Here is a 24,562-nt window from a genome sequence, read left to right as displayed (position 1 = left end):
ATCTCAAAATGTACAAAGACCGTTCACGTTGGCAGGAAGATACACCCTCATTTTAATGACTGTAAGGACAAACTTCGGGTTTGACATATCAGCTCGACATTTTCAATGGCTGGACTAAAGCTTGCAGACACTAACTAGCGGACCTTTAAACAATAAGACCCGTTAACTCCTCATTCCTTAACAGGGCGGCAAAGACAATTAATGAGTGAGATGTTCCAGTTAAACTCAAGGACAATTCTACCAAAGCCTGGTATGTAATTTAACCTGCAGGTTGTCTGTTGACTAATCTGCGTCCTTCTTCTGGAAATGGGGGGGGGGCTCTGACTGGGCCAACGGTGAGCTCCATTCTGTCCACATACGCCGAGTGTGTATTGGCAAAACCCCAAGCAGAGTGTTAGCAATCAGGGCACACACACGGATGGAGCAGCAGAGCGGTGAGCAAGATACGCTTTCAAATTGACAAATAACCTTAAATTCATGGTTTCAGCAATACGTTTTTCAACAGAAAAGCACAGACTTTGATGCCTAAACACGCGTACAGACACGTACACACGCGTACACACACGTACACACACACACAGAAGAAACACAAGCATACACACAATTACACTGAAGTAAACGTTTAAGATGCCATTTTATTTTGTGGCCTAGTGTGGCCCTGCACACATCAGTGCATGCTGCTATGTGGCCTTTTAGATGTACAAATATTGCATACGTTGGCCTTCTTGTGCCAACCTCCACGCTCTCCTCTGTCACCATATGGCCCCTTTTAATCCTGCTGGCCCTGGTGCATGATGGGGGCTGTTGGACTATAGCAGTAGGATTTGGTGCAGGACTGCGTGCAGAAGGCTTTCCGGCCCAGCAGCACAGACACACGTACATACAGTACAGTATAGAAAGCCGTCTCTGTCACAGGAAATGATGATTTACAACCTAATTGCCTCATGCCTGTCTCCTTGAAGAAGGAGTCAACTGCAGAACTTAAATAGCGAGCCCCCATTTTCTGGACATGAGGAAAGCAGTCTAATAAGCTTAGTGGAGATGGCAGCAGAGTGCCAACAGTCAGTGGAGAAGGATCTTAACCAGCTGAGAAAAGAAATCAAAAGGGCAGAGCTAAGATTTACTGATGTTCTTACATTAGAGCTGAAACAATTTATCAATTAGTCGAATGACATAAAATTAAAAATGAACTGATTCCAGATTCTTAAATGGTTTTCCAAGTCTTCTATGATAGTAAATTGATTAATTTTGGATTTTGGATTGTTGGTGGGACAAGAAAAAACATGTCCCCTTGCAATGTGAGTAATTTCATTTTTTTTAGTACTTCCTGACATTTATAGATTCGAGTCACAGAAAAATGATGATGTTTTTCTTTCTTACATTTTTTTTATTTGTGGGGGAAAAAAATGGCATCTCCATTTTGTTTTGTCTGACGGACAGTGTAAAACCTTTACACTTTTAAACTAAATTTACTGAAAAAAAAAGCAAAAAACAAATGATCACATTTGCAAAGCTGGAACCAGAGAATGTTTGGCGATCTTGCTTGAAAAATGAGTGAAATGACTAATCCATTATTAGAATAACTGCATTCATTTTTAGTTGATCAACAAATCAATTACTGACTACTTGTTGCAGCTCTACTGCACTACAGCACCATCTTAGACTAAACACTGGTTTGGCTGCTTCTGTATAAAGAGGGGACAAATGGAAGAGCCAAAACCAAAACCAAAAAATAAAGATAAAAAGAAAATAAAGAGACCCCCTGAATTGGCTTGTCAGTCTGTGCTGAGTTGCCTTGGCTGATATTCGGACAGATAAAGAAATGTGCAGCTGTTAAAGGTCACAAAACACCATGTTCTTTACACTTGACATTCTGGTAACTGATGCAGCACTTTATTCCCATGAAAGTGCATTCTTACTGGCTAGCCCTCTTGGATCTTATCAAGCTCGAACCCGATAAGAAGCCGTATGTTCAGGGTGCAGCGTTTTGCATGCGTCTGCACAATATGTAGGAACAACAGTAGTGGTGGAAGTGTCTGCGCCCGACAGCAGGAAGCGTTATTTTGTCCTTAGCTGAGCCGCTCTGCAGGGGTCCCGTCTCCTCTCATGAGACTTCTTCCCATTTCAAACACATCAAAAAAAGAGAGAGAGAGAGATAGCGAGAGAGAGAGAGAGAGAGAGAGAGAGAGTGTGTTGTATAAACTACAGCACTAGAAGCTGCACACCACAAGATGGCAGTGCATCACCTCTTCTGAATGAGCACACGCCGCGCTGAGGTGATCGATACCATTAAAGACGATGGGAAAACATCTCCCTCAGGAGGGTTATTGTTAGGCCACATGTGACAGAGCAAGTGAGGAAAAGCGCATGTTCCACACTCACTTCAGCAACATTAATCATACGCCATGCAATACATATGCAGAATTAAGACACGACACAAGTTCCGGTGAACTAACCCAAACGTGTGCTGTGTATGTGCCGTATCACAACGGAAATATAGCTCAAATGAAAAACATCACACCCCATGTCAGCCACAGTTATTTCAGCTTTGTTGTGTTCACTTTTCAGTAACTGGCTCTGTTTAAAAATACACATATAAAGTTTTCGTTCCACAAAAAAACATTTTTCTAAGCACTCCTCTTGGTGTCAGCAGCTGGAAAAACTGAACTCCCCAGCGATTAGTGACCTCTATACGCTCTGCTCTGGAGATGAGAGGTGAGAGGTTTACTTTCCCTGCTGGTTTTCCATGTACCAACGCAGCACAGCCTCTCTGTAGCTCTCTGGCAGAGGGCATGGCGCTGTGCAAAAGGCTCCTTCTGTCACTGACTTGGCCTCAAGCCTGAGAACATCAGAGGCAGAAGACAGACGAGCTTTTCATAGCAGGCCAAACAAAGAGCTTTCTCTCTCTCTGCCTCGAACTGTGAAGTACAGACAGAGCGGGTTCTTGACCCCTCAGGCCTCCGCTGATGCTCTCCTCTGCCATCGCACAAGTTTAGACTTCTTGATAAGCTGATGTCAGTAATGCTGATGTGAAGTTCCCAACGATGGGATCAGGCTCCCTTCAAAAACAAAAACAATCTGAAGAGCTGTGAGATGATAAATGTGGTTGGAAAGAAGAAATAATCAAGTGGGAACTACACTAAAGTTTCTTTTCTTTCGATGGCAATATTGGATAATTTTATCTCTTTTGGGCCAACCATTACACTGTCACCCTATATGTTTATTATCGCTCTGTCAGTGATAATGATAATTCTAGCCAGCATGCCCGACCGTCAGGGGTCTCAGATTATTGTCAGGTATATCGTCTTGTCTCCATCAACTTGCCTTATCAATGCCTGGGTTTCTGCCCCACTGTTCTGTGCTGTAATGATAAGTAATTTATCTTTATTCCCTTAACGCATCCTCTTGACTCATACAGTACGGAGAAGCAAAAAAAACTAAATGTGTATTTTCCAGTGTATTGTTTGTGAATTTTAAGTCAATGCCAATGAGATGGTGATTTAGTATTTATTATGCCATCAATATGCAATGTCACACATACAAAGGCATAATGAAAAGCAAGTCCAGAGCTCCTTGAGCAGGTTGCGCCGCTCGTGCATGTCTCATTTATTCTCATTATGGCCCATGAAGAAAGAAAAAAAAAAGACATTTCTATTCTCACAATCTAATCCCTATGTCATCTGCACTTTCTGCTCCTCGCTCTCAGAAGATTACACCCTCCACACGCAAATAGATCACACATTCAGCAGCAGCAGCAGCATCTTGTATATCATTATATCCTCACATATACACAGACAAATCCCTCCTCTTGAGTACTAGAGCTGAAAAAGCAGCTGAGAACAAGCGATCATGCTCTCCAGTGATATTTCCTGGGGAAAAGTTTGTGACTCCCTGCTTCCACACCTCATCGCTGTGGGCTCTCCCTCTGCTCGATCCGACCGGCGATGCAGCTGTGGAATTGCAAATGCCTCCTCTCGGACAGATGGGAGAGATCTGAAGCACTCAGAGGCCCTTTTGCCTGATATTACTGTGGCATGGAGCTGATGAAAGGATAAGCTATGTGAGAGAGTATCACTAATCTCTCACTATATCTAATTTAGCAGGGAACGTGGCAATGGGTAAGAGAGTGAAAGGAAAGCACTGTTTGCTGGAGGTGCAAACGGTGGAGGGGCTTCGGTTGCGCTTGTATCACAAAAGGCTTTCAAAATCACACTCATGTCACACACGATTTTGTCGTGAAATGTAACACCTGTGCTCTGTCGCTAGACATCTGGGTATCTTTTCATTACCGCTGAAGGGATACATTGACCACAGGCACATTGCACTTACTCAACCTTGACTGAAACACAAAATGCTGCCTTTCCAAAGAGGAGCACAAACATACACACTTTCTAATAATCAAGCTGCTGTTCAACACCTTAAGATTCAAGATTGACAAATACTTCACAAGTGTGCACAGCCTTCAGCCGTGACCGTATCATAGATAATGTCATGGCCGATTACTGGGAGATGTGTGATTCAAGGGTTTAAGTTTGCAGCTGCTAGTGTGATGTGTGTTCGTCGCAGTGAGAACAGTGCGTCAAAGGACATGTTGGTTATTATGGCTTCGTACAGAGTCAAGGTAATCTTGTGCTTCCATTCTGACTCACAGCTCTTGCCTTTCAATAAGCACTGAATAAACCGAAGAGAATATTATCTGAGGAAAACAATACGTTTGGTAAGGTCTTCACAAGTCGAAGCGGTGGCAGACCTTGAGGATGTAACATCATCGGAATTTATCATCAGATGTTTTCTTCCACATAAATGTGAACAGTATATTCTTCTTTACTCAGGTTTATTACATGATGTCCTCTTGTGCGTGTGAGCCTGCAACATATAATTATTCCTTTTTTTTCTCAAATAATCAATTACGTTTATAAAGTAGAAAATGCCAAAAGCACAGTTTTGAGTAACAGTCTGAAACCCTTAAATGTGACTGGGTATCATATCATCAGTGATACATTTTGGTCCAGTATGAATTTAAATGTATCTAGAATCCTTAAATGGCACCGGGAGTCAAAATACATATGAAACACAGCCAACACTCTAACAACTGAATGCTGGCCAGTCTTTATTGTAGTGTGTCATGATCCCTTGAAACTGTTTATGTCAAAACAATGAAGTCTCACACACAAACACAGGAACAGCTACGCATGCAAATACACACATTCATGCATTTTTCTCTCTCGGCCAAAAAAGGATCAACAGCACAACTGAGCGAAGTGAAAGGCACACAGTACAAAGAGCCTCACATTCTCCTCCGTTACTTAGAGTCAAAGCAACTTATCATAAGCCACATGGCCTGTGTGCAAGCCAGATTCAAAACTGTGTGTTTCCAGTGATCCAGCTTCATAGCGCAGCAAGGAGCCTGTAATTAACTCTTAGAGAATGTGATGACGAAACAGAAGCTGGGAACTTCAAAGACAACCGAGAGCTTTCCCAAGAGTTCAAACACATTATGGAAGTGGGCCCTGTGTTTCATAGGCCTATTAAAAATCATTGTGCAGTTGCAATTTCCCATCTGGTGAAATCAAAACTTTACAATAATAACAGCAGTAAATAAAAAGGGCCAATAAAGAAAGAATTCATACAACTGGCTGAATTTTATGGGAGGCGGAAGGCACTTTTATTGCAGGTTTTTTTTTTTAAACTAACACTAACTCTTCCACACAACAACTGCTCCTTCATTTACCAAGGACTGGTGGCTGCCACATACAATAAATGTTAACTGTGTCGTTAAGCCCTCTTCTAAATGACCTCGGATATTGTCGAGGCCGTGCAGAGAGGGAATGCTGCAGTGGAATACACACGACAGCGGCCATTCAGGTCTAAGAACCTACATACGGTAATACTTCTCCATTTCTGCTGCGTGTGTCACTTGTCCAGCCTCTTCACCCCTGCGGCAAGATCACAGCTTCACGAGCTGCCTTCCTGCCTCTAACCGTCAGCCGATAACACGCAGGCTGTTTGTAGCAGGCAGGCTGGGGGTCTGTGGTCCTGGGAAGGCAGGCCATTGCCATGAATCAATACAGGCTCTGCAGCGGTATTATTAGAGGGCCCGGAGATAATCACAGGTTCCGTTCTGAAATAGTCATTCACCATAATGAAGATCATAAAGCATCTGAATTATTTATACATGAAATGGGGCTCCTGGTCCAGATCTGTTCTAATGGTCACATCAGAACCCAGAACACTAATAAATACACCAGTGCAATATTTGGAGCTTAATGACCTTTTGGTAATACCATGGGGGCTTTAAAAAGGGGGGGGGGGGTCGGTGTTTAACACTTGTAGAAAGATTTACGCTACACCATGACCGCCCAGCCTTACCTTTACCTTCCCTAAAGCCCCTTCCTGTGTCTGTTAATTAATATTTTTAATTACAGAGACAAACAAAGCGAGAAAAGGTGAAACCTTGGTTTAACCAGAAAAAATGACATTGGAATTAAAAATCTCTTTCGGGAGGGTGTCCTGGCCAAGACAGGCAGCAGTACAATTAACAGAGAATACAGAGCAGCAGATGGTTTTTTTATTGAGTGGAAGAAGAAAGAGAATATCTGGAGAAAAAAAAAAAAAAGGAATCAAAAGACAGGCGCGAAGAGAGGAAAAAAGGAGAGGGAGAGCATCTTGGGTATTTAAAAGCACTCATTCAGCCTTGAGCTGGGCTTGATCAGCGCAGAGAGGTCTTAACTCTGGACAGGACTGAACTAGAAGACAGCTGCAGGCAATGAACACAGCAGCTACTGCACAGGCAGTACCCCAGTCAGTTAAAACATGCTTTTTGTTCATGCGGTTGTTATTACTGAGGAACTGCCAAAGATAAAGTAACTTGTTTTTCCTCTATTGATTAAGATCTAAATTCCTACGTCAGAGCTGGTCATATAAAACTGCTTTTGTGCCATTTTCTTTCGAGTTGCAGCCACATGCCCTCAGATAAATTGGGATTCTTTACCCCTCTGTAAACCGTACAGAGCAATTACCCCTCTCTCACAATAAGCTGCAATTCTGCATCTCTATTGGCCTGGCTGACTGCTCCACTTTCACTATCTCAACCGGACATAAACACCCTTCCTGCTCTCACCTCTCGCTGCAGCAGAGCGCTCTACACACAACAGTCATGTGAGGATAATAAGAGCAGGACAGCAGTTGAAACCAAAGAACCACAAAACCACTTGCAATACAACAGCCACAAAAAACAAGGGATATTTTTCACAGAGGGTTTCCTTTTATAATGGACTCCTACACAGCAGTATGGGGGACGATGGAAGAGAAAGGCAATGGAAAATAATCGGCACTGAAAGAGAAGGGTGGAATATAAAAGGACAAAGAACAAAAAAATGACTTCATTATCAGTTGTAATGTTGATGTTATCTTCAGTAGTTATAGCGTACAGCCTCCAAAAGAAGAGAGCTGGGTTGGGTAGCTTTGTAAAGCTCTGTATATATTTATATATTTGCCAGTCAGAGAAAACCCAGCTGGAGCCTCTGCAACCTAATTTGGGAATATCATTCTGCCCCATTTGTTGAGTTTAGCAATGTTTTAAAGCTGAGTTAATCTATTTAAAAGCCAGAGTGTGATTAGCCCCAGATTTGTCACAACCCGGCACAAGGCTGGACAAAGGAGGGAAGACCACACATGAGTACTAACTAAAAATAAGCCAATTTTTATCTAAATTAAATGGAAACTTATCTAAAGACAAACAAACAAACTACAAAACCAAAGAGGATGAAAGCCTGAGGGGAGAGGGGAGAGAGAGAGAGATAGAGAGAGAGAGAGAGAGAGAGAGAGAAAAAGAGAGAGGGAGAGAGAAGGAGGAGGAGAGGAGGGAGGGAGGGAGGGAGAGGGAGAGGGAGAGGCTGGCTGACTGCCACCAGCTAGACCAGGTGCGTTGAATCTCCGTGACGACCGGCTCCACCCATCAGGCACCTTCAGCGAGAGGTCTGCTTAGAGGGGGTCGTCACACCGAGCAATACTGTTTGTGACTGCAACTGATATTGATATTTACATTAGCCAATAGCAACTGTTCTTAACATAAACAACAATCTTTATGATTCTATCAGATTTGTGATGTTTTTTAATTTATTTTTTATTTTTTAAGAATTGTGCTGAGTGGGACATTTTACAGGTGAAATAACAACATGTTAGTGCTCACTGGTGAACAAACTATGTAATGTATGTGTTGAATGTAATTTCTTGTTACTTATCGGCTGATATAAATGCCGATACTGATATATTTGCAGTGACCTTATATTAGCCAAAATGTATTCTGGACTGTAAGTTGGACAGCAAGCAGTGCGGGAAAATGTGATGGACATTTCCCAATGGTTGGCTGATTAATCGATAATGAGAAAAATTAGAAACAAAGTAGATAAGCAAGCTGCACATGGACATAAACAAACTCAAAAACAAAACCCCACAGACAAGACTCCTGTGGCGTACAACGGTGACACATGCATCTGGTTTGATGGAACTACAGTTTCCTGGCGGGAGTTTCTTCTGGATTTATACGCAGTCTAAACCGAGCAATCACTTTACTCTCCTTAATGTGTTTCAGAATGTGAGATCAAAACCTCACACTGAATATGTCCTTGAATGAGCTAATTGTTTGCCATACTAACATAACAAATGACAGATTTGTTTACATTAAGGTCATATGCATATAGTTAGACATTTCTGACTGTAATTAAACTATTGCTATTCGTTCTTTTACATGTGCTCTTGTATATGTAACTGTTTTATTCTGATTGTGTGCACTACAGATGGAGTGGAGCAGATCAAGAAGCCATTTTCACTTCTTCTACATATACTGCCAGTTGAGCCATTTTGGTACCTAATGGCAACTAAAGTATTAAAGTATCTGCTTTATAATTCATATCTTAAAGTAATTCACATTCTTCCACTTTATTCACCTTCTTAACATTTACCTCTTTTATGCTTCACATTTTATTTTGCAGGGATTTTCACCTCTCTGCTCTGGGCTCTAAAGGCTCAGCTTTATTGCCAGCTGCTGATTGACTGTGCGAGCGAGTTGAGAATGGAAAGACATTAAACACCTTGAGGCACGCATTTGCTGATTTGATGTGGGTTATTCTGACAGAGGTCAGATAATCTCCCACCTCTGTTCTGGTTCAGATATTCTATTGCACTGGAGGCAGCATCTAACCTGTTACGTCTCAGTAATTTAACTGGCTGATGGTAACAGTTTTAACTCATGTGTGAAACCTTGGAGTCACATTAACAGAAAAATTTCGCTGTCCAAGGTGCTGAATCCCGCAGCCAATGGAATTTCATCCCTAAATTTTTTTCCACTACCATCTGGACCAGGGTTAGAGTCACAGTTTAGGCAAACCTTTTTTTCTTTTTTTCTTTTCTTTTTTTTTTTTATAAAACATGCAATTCCGTCAATTAAATGAAGCTAGCTAAAACAGTTAGTCTGTTGTGATAATTGCCTCATTGTTGTTAAAAAATTGTTGTTGTTTATATGAGGAAAAATAGAGATTTGCTGCTGTTTGCCATATTTAATTCAGATAACATTTTGGACTGTTGGTTGATCAAAAACAAGACATCTGAAGGCATCACCTTTTTGATATTTCATGGACTAAGCAATAAATGGAGAAATTAAACAGAATAACAGCTAATCATCAGGTCCAGTACATTTGCAAGTAAGACAGATACAAATCTATAACATGACAAGCACATTTTTGCATTAAAGCTTGCTAAACCAAAAGAGAAAAAAAATAGACTTCCCTTTGATTTTAATCATCTTTTTTCTGCGATTACTGCACTATATGTGTTTGGAGGGGTTTTGTACAGAACTATAACATGAAAATAAAGTTTCTTCTTGTGCTCCAGACCTTTGGCTGAGCTGGCTCTTCAACTCTAGTGGTAGTGAAGTAAATGGTTTGTGGGCTTATTGTTTTTGTTGTTCTGAGCTCATTTACTCTACGCTCCCTCTGCTTAGCAGGCTCAGTGGCAGGAACATCATAACCAGCGGTCCAACAACTGCATCATTAGTTAACTACATTGACTCATATATGCATGTTCAGGCCTGGGAAATAAGCTATAAAATCTAAAGCTATTACAGTGTCTGTGTAGCACTATAGCTGATTAAATGCTGCCCCTGCAAGGGACTGTTTTGTTGCTGGGACAGGAGGCAGAGAAAAGAGGTGGACTGCAAGAAAGACCAGGTACAGAGTAATACAAGATGAACACAACCAAGGATGTCACATCCCGGCTCAGAGGAAGGACAATATGTGGAGACCACACATGACTCCATTAAGTAAATTAAGTGTGTAGTCAGCTCATCAGCAATATGTATAGTGTGTGGACAGGTACAAAAATCATCCAAAGTCTAACCAAACTTAGTAACGCAGAGAGGAGAGAGAGTGACTGCTCGGGCACCTACAGTATTACACAGTGTGTAGGTGAGCGGTCACATCAGCTACCACTCTTAATGAGCCACTGCCCAGATCCCAGCAAACAAATAAACAGGAAATTGGTCTTGAGGCACAGGGGCTGACACAAGGAAAGAGAGGTGAAGAAAAATATATAATAGAAGCAACTATTGAAGTCAATCCCTGGGGTATGCTTTTGCTATTACATCTAGCAGCCGCTGTGCTTGCTCCGAGTGTGACTGGTTGTCCCCCGAGATCGCCCCAGCTCTGGCATTAAGCACATTGAGTGAGCCAGTCTCTGTGAACAACCCTGCTTCAACACCAAAAGTTACTCCATTAATTCCCAATTCCTTCTTTAACTCAGTTTCCAAAAGTCTGCAGGAATTACTGAACCTTTTAGACGATGACCGCATCTCACCAATGTCTGAAAATAACGCAGGCTTAAGAATAACTGGGCTGCAATGACTAAAATGCAAGTCACACTTCTTTTTTAAGATAGACGTTTCTACCGAATAACGCTACAACCGCAAACACGTCCTATAATTAAAGTTTCAAATTTTTCCAATATGCTCATTCAGAACATCTAAAAACAAGTGGAGTGATTCAGACTACTGCAGGGCATGGCGCAGCACCTCGCAAATGGCATAATAATTAATATTTCACTTCCTCCCTTCCTTTTAGTGCCACAAAAACAAAAATACAACCACAGAGATCAATCACTCACAGAGAGTCTCACACAGCCACACTGCTTCAGTGGAGAATAATTACCCAACACTTTTTGGCATTTGTCCTCAGATATGATGTGAAAAATGTTGTTTTCTCACGACTCAGTGGTCTACAGTGCACAGCATAGAACTACAACATCCTGGGTTGAAATATGGCCCAGGACCTTTGTAATGTTATGTCAAGTGAGCTTCCTGTCTTGCCAAAGGAAATGATGCACAATAATGAGTCAAACATGACAGAAAACAGCTGTAACCAAGGCCTTTATCATAAATATTTGCTTTCAGCTTGAGTTATGTAGTGATGCAAAACATTTTCTTTCAGCCCAATAATTTAATATTTCTTATGAGTGCGAGTGTGTGTTTCCATGTGTGTGTGATCCTTGCGTTGAGGGCACTGTCATCCTTCTATTTCTACAGAAACGTACAGTATGAGCAAGACAAAGATAAAGATTAAATTGCCACTAGTGTTTGACACAGAATATTCTCCAAATAAAGGGAAAGATCAACAGAAATGAACTATTCTAATTTAATGATTACCTCTGGAGCTCAGGAATAATTAATTAATTCTGAAAGTCAAAATGATCAGGTAGTTGATTGGGGAGGGGGGCATGTTCACTTGCACTGTCATCATTTGGCAATTAGCGGATTGCAACAGTGTGCCTGTGTGAGACTAAACAGGAGCAAACAATGCTGCTGAGCTGGAGAGGAAAGCAATCAACCTCTGATCACAGCCATCATCTTGTTTACAGTCATGATCCATTTAAGCTATTAGCTTTCAGCTGTGCTTGAAAATTACTTACAGAGCAACAATCACTCTGAGACAAATAGAGAGAGCACAAATGAGTGAGGCATTAATCAGCGAGAAATGGCAAATTCCTCAATTCTGCAACGTTACCAAAGTCCAAAAACAACCCACAGATGTTTCTACTCTTCAAAAACTTCGGAACACTGCTCTTTAAAAATAGAACATGTTCCCACCATGCACCGGGATTTATTTTTGGGCTGCACATGAGCCAAAAGTGGGCTATGGATTAGGCACACTTTGCTTTTTGATGATGAAGCACACAGCAGTAGGAGGCGTCTTTGAAACTCTCTCCAGCCTTTTGAAGCCCCCTAAGTCTGTCCCAGCGATGCGACTGAGTGCTCATCTCTCCTCGTTTGTAGAGAGGATGTCTCAAGCTCCAAGCTCAGCACAGGGTAATGGGTGAGCAGCAATGAAGGCTCATATTCGCAGGGATCATATTTCATTATGTTTCATTAAGGCAAGGCTAAATGATCTCTTCTTGCAGTGCATTTGGCCGCCGGAGTTCATTGTACACGTCAGGAAAACAACATTGCCGCAGCCAAAACTGCTGTGTCATAAAAAAGCTGCTGATTGTAGAACAGCTGCTTAAGACTCAGAACATTAGGACGCAGCAAAGTTTGCAACTGTCGAGCTGTTACGACCAATACATCTGCCACACAAAGGCTAATTAGCAGGGGACTGACAAGAGCTGACTTTTAAACATTAACAGGCCAGAGCAAGACAAGGAAAACATTTCTCTGACCTAGTGCGGGAAATGCTGAGGTGCTCATGGGACAAAGTAAACATTACGGACGTAATCGTAAAGATAACATCTTACTGTACCCAAAGGAAGCCGACTTCCACTTGCGGCAGGGGACGACTCTTCTGCAGCCTGCAGACACCACCCTCCCAGGATTCTCTGTGACTTCGACAGGCAGGGAGGCATGTCTCCTACAGAAGGACAAAACGTATTACACCAAGGCAAACTTCTCAGACTGTTGACATACAAGGGCAGATATTAAAGAAACCTTTCAATGTGAAGCGACTGCTCTGAATGAAAATCATCCATTTTCCCTCGGAGGGTTCCCACTGGGTGTTTGTGACTTTGGTGTTTTTACCTCAGTTTTTTCTTTTCACAATTTTACAACAGTGCTGTATCATAATTAAATAATAATGTGGCAAATCATCTCATATCAAATTGATATAAAATTCTGAGTTGTAACTTCCTTTTAGTTCCACAGCAGTCTTTACAAGAGAGAAAAACTGTATCAAGGGTCTTAAACAACACACAATATTACTAATGATACATGAAAGTAAAGCTGAGCTGAGCTTTTAAAGTAGTAAAATATACTTAAAAGACCAGATCAGTGGTCGTGTGATTTTAATGTGTATTTCCTGTTGGTTTTAATACATTTCAGATGTATTTAGATGTGTTATTTATTAGTTGTTTTCGTATTGCTATGTAGCCAACGTTAGCATTAACCGCTAATTACTTAACAGTCTAGAAGAAATGTTTGAGTTCAGCATCAAACTTGAACTTTTTTGCCAAGCAACCCTCTTGTTTTGCTTCTTTTTCGTAGCAATAGCAAAACTTAAAAATAGCTCCTTTAAAATTTCATTCCTTTTTTATAAGGTAAATGGTTTGAGTGATCTTTTTTACAAAGCTCATGTGTAACCTAAATTGTACTTAATTGTATGTTCATTCATGATTAACGCATTGTAAGCATATATTTTTTATGTGCTAGCAACAACTTTACATTTAATTACAATTAAGTGCATGCATGTGCTATTTTGAGAAACTATTAAGTTGTATATCCGGATAAATATACATTTAATATGTTACCATACACAATTTTGTTTCCAAACATAACCGTTTATGTTTTTTGATTCTGTAACCAGTGGCAGGTGCAAAGAAACACATAGAAAGAAAAAGGCCACTTGTAAAAAGTAGCTCGATAGATGTAAATATGCTACAAAGAAATGACCAGAGAAAAGTAAAGGTTACACATGTGGTTGGTTTATTTGTAGTGCCTGTGCGACTTCATACTTTGTGGTCAGTGTACTGCAGTTAAAGCTGTTTTGTCCTGCTCTGATCCTCCTGATTGTTCAGAAATTTCTCATCTCCTTCCACTGGATACCATTTCAGCAGAGACATTTCTTTCTCATCTGTTGTTTGTTAAGGTTTTCACTGAGCCGTGCCACCTTTGGGCCAGCTGTCCCACGACAGGCCAGGCACATTTCTCAGGCTATCAACTTGCAGTCAAACACCAACAACCTACCCATTACTCTCAGGGAATGAGGTCTTCATCAAAAACATAATGCTACATCTGGCTCAATACAGAGCGCCATCAAGCATGTAATGATAGTCCTACAGTCAAACTATGCACGTATTTATGTTAAAAGGAATAACTAATTGTCCAGCCAAATAAAACCATATTTCAAATATACATAGGACTTGACTTCATCCTTTAAATTACAGTCGTACACTTTATAAAAGCATTTGTACCAAAAAATATAATTATACTTCATTCTTTGACACACTCAGCCCCTGTGTGAAAACCCTGCACTGAGGCCCTGCGTAATATCAGTGGCTAATTGTGTCATGGCTGCTGCTATTTGCTGCTGTTTCGGCATAATGAATTATTAATTTCAAAAATGCTAATGTCTCTGCTCTGGCTGAGTTGGGAACTGTGAACCTTGAATTAGTCAGAATTTTCTGCCATTAGTTACTGTGACAGTGCTGCAGAGTGTCAGGCCTTGTTCAAGACCTGTCAGTTCAATGACTCATGCACAAACACCCACAGTTTATTAAAAAAAATTTCAGTTCTTTTTCACAAGGGATAGATGTTCTACGACTTTAAAACCATGTCACTCATTGTCTTTGCTTTGTTTCGCCAAACACCGCACAGTCATGCTGCGTTTTGCTCAATTCCTGTGGAGGGAAGTTGTTTTCTGTACAATGCCCCGATTGAAAGAACACCTGAAATGCAGTCTGCTCAGTCAAAAGGGACTCGCACAAGCACAAAGATAGCAGGCTCGGTCCCACTCATTGAAGTTTAGCATCGCAATCCATAGCAACAAGAGATGGTGAAGGACACAAGAGAAGATGATAGGTTTGTGTGATCCCTCCGGAGAGCGCAGGCTGAGGGTGAAAGACAGCACTAGGCCGGTCCTGGAACACAGCACTGTCACTGCGCATCCCTGCAGACAAATATCAGCTCAGCTGGTCTGACACGTACTGTCGCTGCACCAGAGGACCGGCCGGCTCTTTCTAAGTTAGATTTCTGTGTGAATTAAACACAGTTCAGTCCACACATTGTGCGGTTTTAGAGAAATGTCCTGCCTACAGGTAGAAAAGTGCAGCTCCATAGCTATTTCAGCAAATACCTCATCTGTTAGAAGCAAAAGATGTCGCATGAGTACAGCCTCTTTGCTTCCATTTAAAAGCATTTGGTAATTCCTGTAGCGTGTCATTGTGCTTTATAAATGATCCCACAATCCTTTTGCTGTAAATATGATGACAAGTTGGCCTGAATTAATGTTTAAATTGATTGGAAACACTTTGCTTATTAGAGTTCTTTAGAGACACATTCTGAGAGAGGTTTTAACCTCAACAACAACAGCCCAGCTTTACCCTCTTCATTGTCACCTCAACAATACTGCAGGGGGCTTTATAATCCCTGCCTCTCTGTTTCCCCAACTCTCTGTGGATTTTTATTAGGAAATAAAAGCTGCAGAAGCTCTCCAGAATACCTTCAGTCAGTCACTATACTGCAGTTCTTTGACAAGCTGCTCTGGCCTTCGTATGCGTCGGACCAAACATGTTCAATTTAAAAAATAAAAAAAAAGTGTGCGCAGTGTGCAGTCATGGATATACCATTGCAAACCACATGAATTTTCAATTAGCTAATCTGTAGCCAGCCACTCCAAATGAAACGACTCCCATCCATTACAATACATAAGCTCACCAGGAACAAGTAAACAGGTGTAAATAACACAAATGGACTTTCAAAAACTGTTCAGCAGCAGACAAGAGCACTCTCAACCTCCACTCGCATAGCAATTGGTGTAATAAAGTGTCAGACTACTCCTCAGCTGTAGGCTTTTTGTCATGTGCTAGTCTGGCTTTATGAATGAGTGCTATACAGAGTGCATCAGGGAGTGGGAGAACATCTTATCATCAGACATTCACTGAAGAACAATCCAATAAAAGCAGGTCAGTGAGGCTGTTGAGTGCCTGCTTTCCCTTTCCTCATCTCACCCAGGTTCTAATCACATCTGAATGAAGCCATCCATTCTGATAACAGAAGAGCAGACCAATTAAACACCGCCATGTTGTTATTCCTCTCTCATTAGCCATGGAGTGTGTATGAGAATAACCCCCCCAATCACAGACAGGGCCAATCTTTATCTCTCTCTCTCACTCTCAACACACAGACACAGACACACACACACTTCTATCAAACCAGTGCAAAGAAATCCTTCGGGAGCAGGGCTTATTTATTTATAGCGTCTGTGCCAAGTTCAGTGGCTTTTCCATTATTAATGATAATGAAACCTACCAAGCCATGTAACACACAAAATTTTAGAACAGCCGGGCTCAGTTGTGTCATGGTGTGGCATATTAACAGGGTGAGAGATGTAAGTGACTGTAAGTCTGCCGTGTGTTGTCAGCTGAGTGCTGTGCTGGCAGTTGCAGCGATTTTAAACAGCTCTCAGCTCCGATACAAAAGGGAACTCGGTGCCAAGATAAACCATGTGACAGAAATTCACAGTAACAGTCACAGTAATTTCAAACTGGCTACTGCTTCATGCTAAAGAGATGCTGCTGAATATTTACACAGAGATATGCTAGCCTGTATCCACATCATTGGGAAAGCATTAGAGGCAGTAAGTTTTCACTGAGGCTAACTGCTCCATTCAGTGAAGCATAGTATAGAGAGGCCATAATAATTTGAATTTTATAAGCAACTGAATACCTAATTGTGAAATTTACTACTGAATACATTAACATTGAAATTTAAAACCATAGCATTGAATTATTTCACTTTGAAACTCATCTATCTGAACTTGAAATTCCCAGATCATTTCAAGTTTTGCCACTTCGAAATTCGAGTGTCCAGGATTTTCACGCGCTAATCTGAACTTCTTTCCATTGGAACGCATGATTGACAGAACGTAAACTGATCGGACAGAAATCTGACTGACTCCATTTACGCTTGATTGCTTATTTGCTTATTGTTGATAGCCCGGCTATTCAAGGTGGAATTTTTTTATTATTTTCGTGTTTTTGTGTCTGAATTTCACAAATCCAATTTGAGCAAATTTTTTTTTTTTTAAAACTTGACTTGAATTTTAGATCTGAAAATTACTAACTAAATCTTACTGGATTATACTACAGTGAACAGTTTAACAGCATAGAATAGTAAATAAATAAATAAATAATGCTTAACATCAGCTTTCTGAAATTTCAAAGAGGGGAATTCAAACCACGCAAATTAATTGGAATATTTCACTGCTATAAATTCAATGATATTGAATAAAGTATGAAGTGTTCAGCTGTGCCTATATTTCACAATTAGGTATTCAGTTCCTCATAAGATTTAAATCCTTATGACCTTTCTTTGCCTCTATAAAACTGCAAAACACAGTGTTGGAGCACTTGTCAGGTTATTAGTGTATTTCTTGAATATATGGGCCAGTTTTTTTATAGTATGAATAGTATAGTATGGACTATTGTTGAGGAGCCACTTTGCTGATTTGCAGCGAGCTCTCACTGCTGTGCTTCTTGTCCTTGTGGTGATGGGTCAAATATTGAGCAGCCTAACTTTTCTACAGCGTCACCACTTTGTCTTTCCACTGATGTGCAGGATCAGTGCCATCACCGTCTGTCAGCAATCAACAGTTCAAGTCAAAGATGTCACAGCTTTTGCATCCAACCCGTGTATGAAGCTGCCATCGAGTCACATGATCCAAACTGTGACACTTGAAGACTGAACCTCAGCCCATACAGTTAGCACAGTAACAGTCCTGGCATGCCAGCGTCATATTAATGAAGGGAAGGCTCTAGGAGCGGTGGCCAAATTCACAACCAAGGACGGCACACAGAACGCTGCAGCCGTTTGGGAGGTTTCCGACCACATCAAAGCATCAATTTTGGAGAGATGGGATTGTTTGCCTCTGAAGCTTTGCCCTCCATTTCTGTTTCTATGCTTTTAGATTCTACCATCAGCAGCAGCACTAGGGCTGAGAGATACAGAAAAAAATACATATGATGATCCCAAGATCTTCTGATGATGTCTACATACTCTATATCACATCTGTTCATGCAGGGAAAAGAAAATACCCCCAAATAATGTTCTGTGCATTAGAATAAATGATAATAGATATTTCTATCTTAGAAATCCGACTTGTCCTGGAGACTTGAATCTTGGAATTTATTTGTTTTACTAACTAAAGAACCCATTGATGATAATGGTCTAAACATAACAAAAATCCTAATAATCATTAAGTGACCTCCATGGGTGTCAGACACATCATGATGCACAAACTGAGTCAAAAAAAAGGACAGGAAAAGAACAGTTTTTTCTTGTTGATCATGTTTTCCAATATATACTTTTTGACTGTTTTCAGTTATAAACACTGGGAGCTGCAGAGTAAGACTGAACGCCAGTGATAGCAGTGAAACTGATTGTGCAAGCCTCATGTTTAAGATTTGCCAGTGTGAAAGAACACTTCAGGACTTACATTACTGAAAGCTGAATTGTTTAGTATTTCAGAAAATCCCTCTATTGTCCACAAGCAATTTCACCGGAGGCAAAGTTTTGTAACTGAAAACACTCTCCAACTTTTAAAATCTTCAAATAACATTCATTACATCATTCAGCTGTTTTGAGTGCGTTTATATTTGGCAGTCCCATAACACCGTAACTGAGTGTTAAAAACTGATGAGATCTTTTTATTGAACAGATTTCATACAGTACATATTAAATTTTGATATAACCTATTTTCTGTGGCAGTTTTTTTTTTTTTTCCCTTTTCACGGCACACTACTGTTGGTGGTAATGCTACTGAGTTCACTTTACATCTCTCACTATTGTATGCACACACACTCACTCACACACACATTTACTGGGATGGTACAAAGACAAAGACTGACACACATCTCCAGGCTGTGACCCTGTAGATTTGCTTCAAATTTGTAATGGGACATTTAGAGCAGAAGAGAAAGCGGCTTGGGGAGCAGCACAGACAGCGGAGCACCTAAGGAAAGAACAAGCATGGCCTGGAAAACTTTCACTAAAACACGGGACAGGCTTTGCTGCACTCTCTTCAACTTGTCTAGACACTGTCGGGTCCTTAATACACAGTGCGACAGAGGCAGAGGAAGAGGCTGTTTGGATCCCACGGCGAGGCATCCCTAAAGAGAGAAGCTGCAGATAAGGGGTGTGTTTACCAGTTGAAAGAAGCACATCAACTCTCTCTACATGCAAGCCGTATTCCTCAACTCAGCCATGATGGATTCACTTTACAGTTTCCAACCAGCCCACATCTTAACTCTGTCAGCAGACACACCCCTACAAATCTCCAGCCACAAAAATTCACGCAGCCAACAAGTTAACAACGGTGGAATGTGACCTTGGACTCTACGTGACATAAAATCTCATCATTTCCTCCACGAACTCCAACAACAGGCAACACATCAGGCCTTCCTCAATCCTTGACAGAGAGGAAAAGCTCACTCTGAATAGCACTATGATCCTTGGTTATTCAGCTTTATGCACTCAAATCAAAAGACTTACATAACACCATGTCTTCACCAAAGTATTTTCTCAAGCAGTTTGACTTTTAAGGGAGAATAATAACAGGCAGATGTACAATCCAGAGCAGATGAAGGCAGTACAAGGAGGGAGTATATTATTCAAGCTGGACATACCTGACCATTCTGGATGTGTCACATTCAGACCTGGAAGACAGAAAAACACTGGTTCAAAGATTTTGTTGAGCAGTTAGAAACAAGGATGCTGCAGTACGGCCGTAACAAAGCTAATGACATGTACAGTAATATAAAACAACTCGCTGACCACCATCACTTGATTCAGCAACTACATTACAGCAGCCAAATTTAGCTGTTTGGCACATTGAAGCAGATCAAACTGCTCTCGTAAAAAGACTGCAACAATTTAAATGTGACATTCAGATATATCTACATTGATATTCTGAGCGTGTCAAAAATGTCTCCTCTGCCAACGCGGTGCTTATTAGAAATACAAAGCATCTCATCCTTACAGACACAAACAGCTTTCTTTATTGGTTTGGTGCTGATTAAACTCTATGGCCATCTTTGAAGCCACAGTTAGCAGCGGTGGATAAAGAGAAGTTACTGTGACGGATACATAAGAAAACAAGGCAGGACGCAACATTGAAAACCCCTCTCAATATCTTGCAGTCCAATGTAATGTTTTAAAGGCCAAAAATCCTCTGACAGGGCAACACCTCCCACTTCAAGGGAAGAACTTAATTAATCAATAAATTAATTATAATAAATTTACACATTTTTTAAAATTAATAATTAAGAAATTTATTGGTTAATATCATAGTCGGAACCTGCAGTAGTTGGTGTTGGAAGCTGGGAACTTCTTTACTCTAGGGTGGTTTCCATGGAGACAATGTGTAGCTATCGGCAACTGTGTCCACCACTAGATAACTTTAGAGGAGAAAGGCATTAACCAGATGACTGAAAAACTGTCGAATATCTTCAAAACAAAAGTGTGATAATAATGATTAAAAGTTACAAAAATGTGCTGGTGCACTTTTGTCTTCTGATGCAGTTGCTATTGACTTGCCTTGTAAAAGTAAAAGATTTCATTTGTAGGCAAAGGAAAATTAACCTGGAGCACATGGCAAAAGAAAGAACAAGGAACACATGGACAAAAACAAGGAAATAAGGGAAAATATGCAAAATGTAAAGTGATTCCAGTAGTTTTATTTCCCCGGGGGCTGGGGCACATTTCAGGGGCGGTATCCCTGTTCTCGCTTTTTCTAGACTGGAGAAACTAGTAATTTTCTATAGAATATTTAAATAGTTTAATCTGGAGTTTACTAACAAAAATTACGCATTTGCCTCCTAATAAGGCTAATAATGAAAGAAAGAAACAATGCCAACGTGGAAATCATATTAAAATCATTCAAAATCTTAGACCCACATACACAATAAATGTTTCCTAACACTAATAAAAGATGAATGTGGATTACACAGCAGCCCTTTGATTATAATAATAAAAATAATAATAATAATAATAATAAAGACAACATTGTGGATGTTTTAATGTCAGATTCCTTGTGTGTAGGATGCTGGCAGTATGGTCACATGGAGGATATCGTCCTAAACTGTATATTGTGAATTTCAGCCATTTGATAGTTTGATGGTGGGAAGAGTAAGGAAGGTGACATTTCTGGGTCCATGACTCTACATGTCCTTACTATGACCTTCTTTAATGGCTTGTGACTCATGCCAGGCCAGGGATGTCCGCTACACCAATAAAACATCACCTGTAACGATCGTCTCATGCATCACAACTAAACCGCTCCTTTTCATGAAAAATATTTTGACATCTCACCGTAGGAAAAGAACAAGTGTAAATAATACAATTAATGATGGCTGAATTCCATTTTAACTGCCTCCATTTCAGGGTCGTGGAGTTGCAAGGTGAGCGCTATTCTAGGTGCCTTTGATTCTGGAAGTCTTATTAATTTTCCCCATAGACAATTTTAGACCATCAGAGCTGGAGCACTTCCATGGCTTAGATGGCCATGACAGTCTTAAAAACATAAAAAACATAAAAAGGGATGACTAACTAATAACCAAGGTTCATGGTTGTCACCAAGGTTGTTATGTTACATTAACTTCTAAATGAAGAGGGAAGCCAAATATTATATTGTTGAGGAAAATGAAAAAACAAAACACAAAACACAATCTTAAAAATTTTTTTTTTTTTTTTTCAGATTCTGAGATAATTTTGGGTGGATTAAGAAACTACAGGCTGGGGCTGTGTTTTATTCTGCAACAATGAAGCATTTTGAATTTGCTACCGCTCTCACTCAGACCTCTTACTGGCTTCTTCTCCATAGCAACGACAACCAAAACTCATAGTTATTGTATACACTGTATGTGTATATGTATATGTCCGCCATGACAATCCAAACATTATATTAGAGACTCCTGTGTTTATGTGTTAAGTAACATTTCATTAAAAGGAAACGTTTGAAATGGAAATTCAGACCGGGGAAACACCAGTGGCTCCGTCCACGTCACAACTTTTCCATGCCGTCTCACTGTCACGCTATCACGGTTTATGTATTTAAGGTTACTAGTACCCCTGTGCCCTTCCTATTACGTTACACCGGTGCAATAAAGCGTCGATCCAACAGTGCTGAGTGTTTCAATGGCAGAGCAAACTTTACTTGGATATATATGGATATTTTTGGGGACATACTTTACAACAAACTTTTATTTTATTTTATTTTTTTTTTTTTTTAACACATCATGTAGCGCTAGTAAAACACATCAACCCATCAGTCTGATGCATCTTTGACTGTGTGTGTTTGCTGTTATACACTCTGCGCTCTCCATTTCTGTCATGAAATTTCGCAGGCCCTTTTTAGAGACGGCCTGCAGTAAATGGCTTTCTAACAGCACAGGAAGTACTCTTTACACCAGAGAAATAAAATGTAGCCTGTTCTGTGAACCATAGCACTGGGGAGCAGTAAAGCGACTGCATGGCTGCATCAGGGCAAATTTATGAGCCCCCTTGTTACCTCTTTTCACATGAAGAAAACAATGAGGTATTCAGGGTGAGAAGACTATACAGTGACTGACTATACCAGTAGGTGCTGTAGCTGCAAAGGTTCTTCTCAGAGAAGGGGTGTACTGTTCAGCTTCATGTTGAGCTGGCATGAGGAAATAATGATCCTCTCTATTGCATAATGCTTTGGCTAATTCTCAGTTGGCTGGGTGATTTTTCTCCCCCTCCTCTCAGGTACTTTACTTGTTTGTTTTCTTTTCTGTTTTCTCTTCACTCCAGAATCTCTTGCATCACTTAAAAATCTGCTTCCCATTGTCTGGCGTATCAGCAAAAGATTTCCAAGCATCTTTTAATTACTCCATAAAGCACAGAACAAACTTCACACCACTGGTGTTTTCATTAGAGCAAACCCCCATTACGACTGTGGAATTCAGCTGAAAACTAGAGCTGGGTCAATATAATGCAGCGGTGGGATGAGATTCATTGACACACATGCTGCAGTCCAGATCTGATGGCAATTACCGAAGCTATCGATTGCTGTGTATACAATGCATCACTGAAAAAAAAAAAAAAAAGATCACACCGAAAGCAATATTTCACAAATCTTGTGCTTGAATGATATGTGTGTATTTTCAGCTGCTTCCCACCCAGCCATGCAGGCCGAACGTCCTCAGGGCAAAAACCACAGCCGAGAGGAAGTGGTCAGAACCCTGGACAGCTCCTCTGTCCTGAAGAAAGGCAAAACTCTTACTACTACTACTACTACTACTACTACGACTACACTACTACTATCTGGGTCATGCCTACATTATATTTGGTCCATTCTGCAAACAGTATGTCACACCTGCACAGAAGACAGCTGGACAGTCTGCTATATCTTACTCAGTGTGAGGTGTCATCAGTCATTGGTATTCAAGCAGAACTTCATCACATTATTCCCTCCATCTCTGAGCCACTGGCTTGTTAAGTTAAAGCTGCAGGGGACAACAGAGACTCACTTTACTTTCACTTATCTTCTTTTATTCTTGAAATTTGTGACACCTGCAGTGCCGCAATTTGCATGAGTTGCTTCTTTGAGTGAAACAGAATCAAGGGACCTCTGGGAGTTGGGCTTTTTTGGATTTGAGGTAAACTGCTATATATTTGGTATAACAAAGGGAAACAGGTCTTTCAGAATGTATCAATATATGAGACAGGCACATTGATGAAGTATTAATTAATTTGGCTTTCTGGCTAGACAAAGCTCATTTGTCTAGTCATGAAACGAATGAGTTCCACATTTTATTGCCTTATCCAAGAAGAATCTATCATCCTTATGATGACGGATATGTGATTGAAAGTTAGAATGCAAGTTAAAGTGTTTATCTTCTGCATTGCACAGAAACACAACTGGCTACCGAAGGTTCACTCAGGTGCAAGCCTTTTAAATAATGCATGAAATGTCAAATCCCATTGGTGGTATCATTCCACAGGAAGGCCTCCACAAGCCGTGAGATTGGTTTCTCCCACAGTGCCGAACAGAGAACTCAGATCTCCGATGCAGAATTAAGACTCAAACTTCTTTAAACCAAATCTTACACTTCTGTCTTTACTGTCATGTCTGCGTCTTCAGTCTGCCCTTTACCTTAGTGTGTGCATGTGTACGTGTGGTATACATTTGTGCCCTTTCATCCCCCCGTGGCTCAGATATAGTCTGTTGCAATGAGGACAGTCTGTTTCCTGTTGTGAGAGAGAAACCGGACAGAGGGCACACACCCAGTGCAAAAAAAAAAGAAAAAAAAAAAGAAAAAAAAATGCTGACTCAGTTTATCAGTC

At 40.6% G+C, this 24,562-nt stretch overlaps 1 protein-coding gene across 3 annotated transcripts in view; it reads right to left on the bottom strand.

Annotated features, from left to right (window-relative positions):
* The window catches only part of LOC111672208 (IQ motif and SEC7 domain-containing protein 1-like), a 90,825-nt gene that overhangs the window by 53,422 nt on the left and 12,841 nt on the right, over positions 1-24,562 (bottom strand). For 2 of the 3 annotated variants that reach the window (XM_087180192.1, XM_023429553.2), the window contains exons 2-3: positions 19,879-19,908; positions 12,786-12,893 (exon numbers count right to left, since the gene is read on the bottom strand). In XM_087180192.1, coding sequence (XP_087036318.1) covers positions 12,786-12,893; positions 19,879-19,908 — 138 coding nt within the window. The remainder of the gene's footprint in view (positions 1-12,785; positions 12,894-19,878; positions 19,909-24,562) is intronic. The other variant, XM_023429555.2, reaches the window with a different exon arrangement.

The sequence above is a fragment of the Seriola lalandi genome, unplaced genomic scaffold (assembly GCF_002814215.2).
Source record: "Seriola lalandi dorsalis isolate HSWRI2012SDOR001 ecotype SW California unplaced genomic scaffold, Sedor1 jcf7180002054896, whole genome shotgun sequence".
In the NCBI taxonomy this organism is placed as follows: domain Eukaryota; kingdom Metazoa; phylum Chordata; class Actinopteri; order Carangiformes; family Carangidae; genus Seriola; species Seriola lalandi.
The sequence above is the reverse complement of the archived record's forward strand: the minus strand, read 5'-3'. Positions and strand labels throughout refer to the sequence as shown.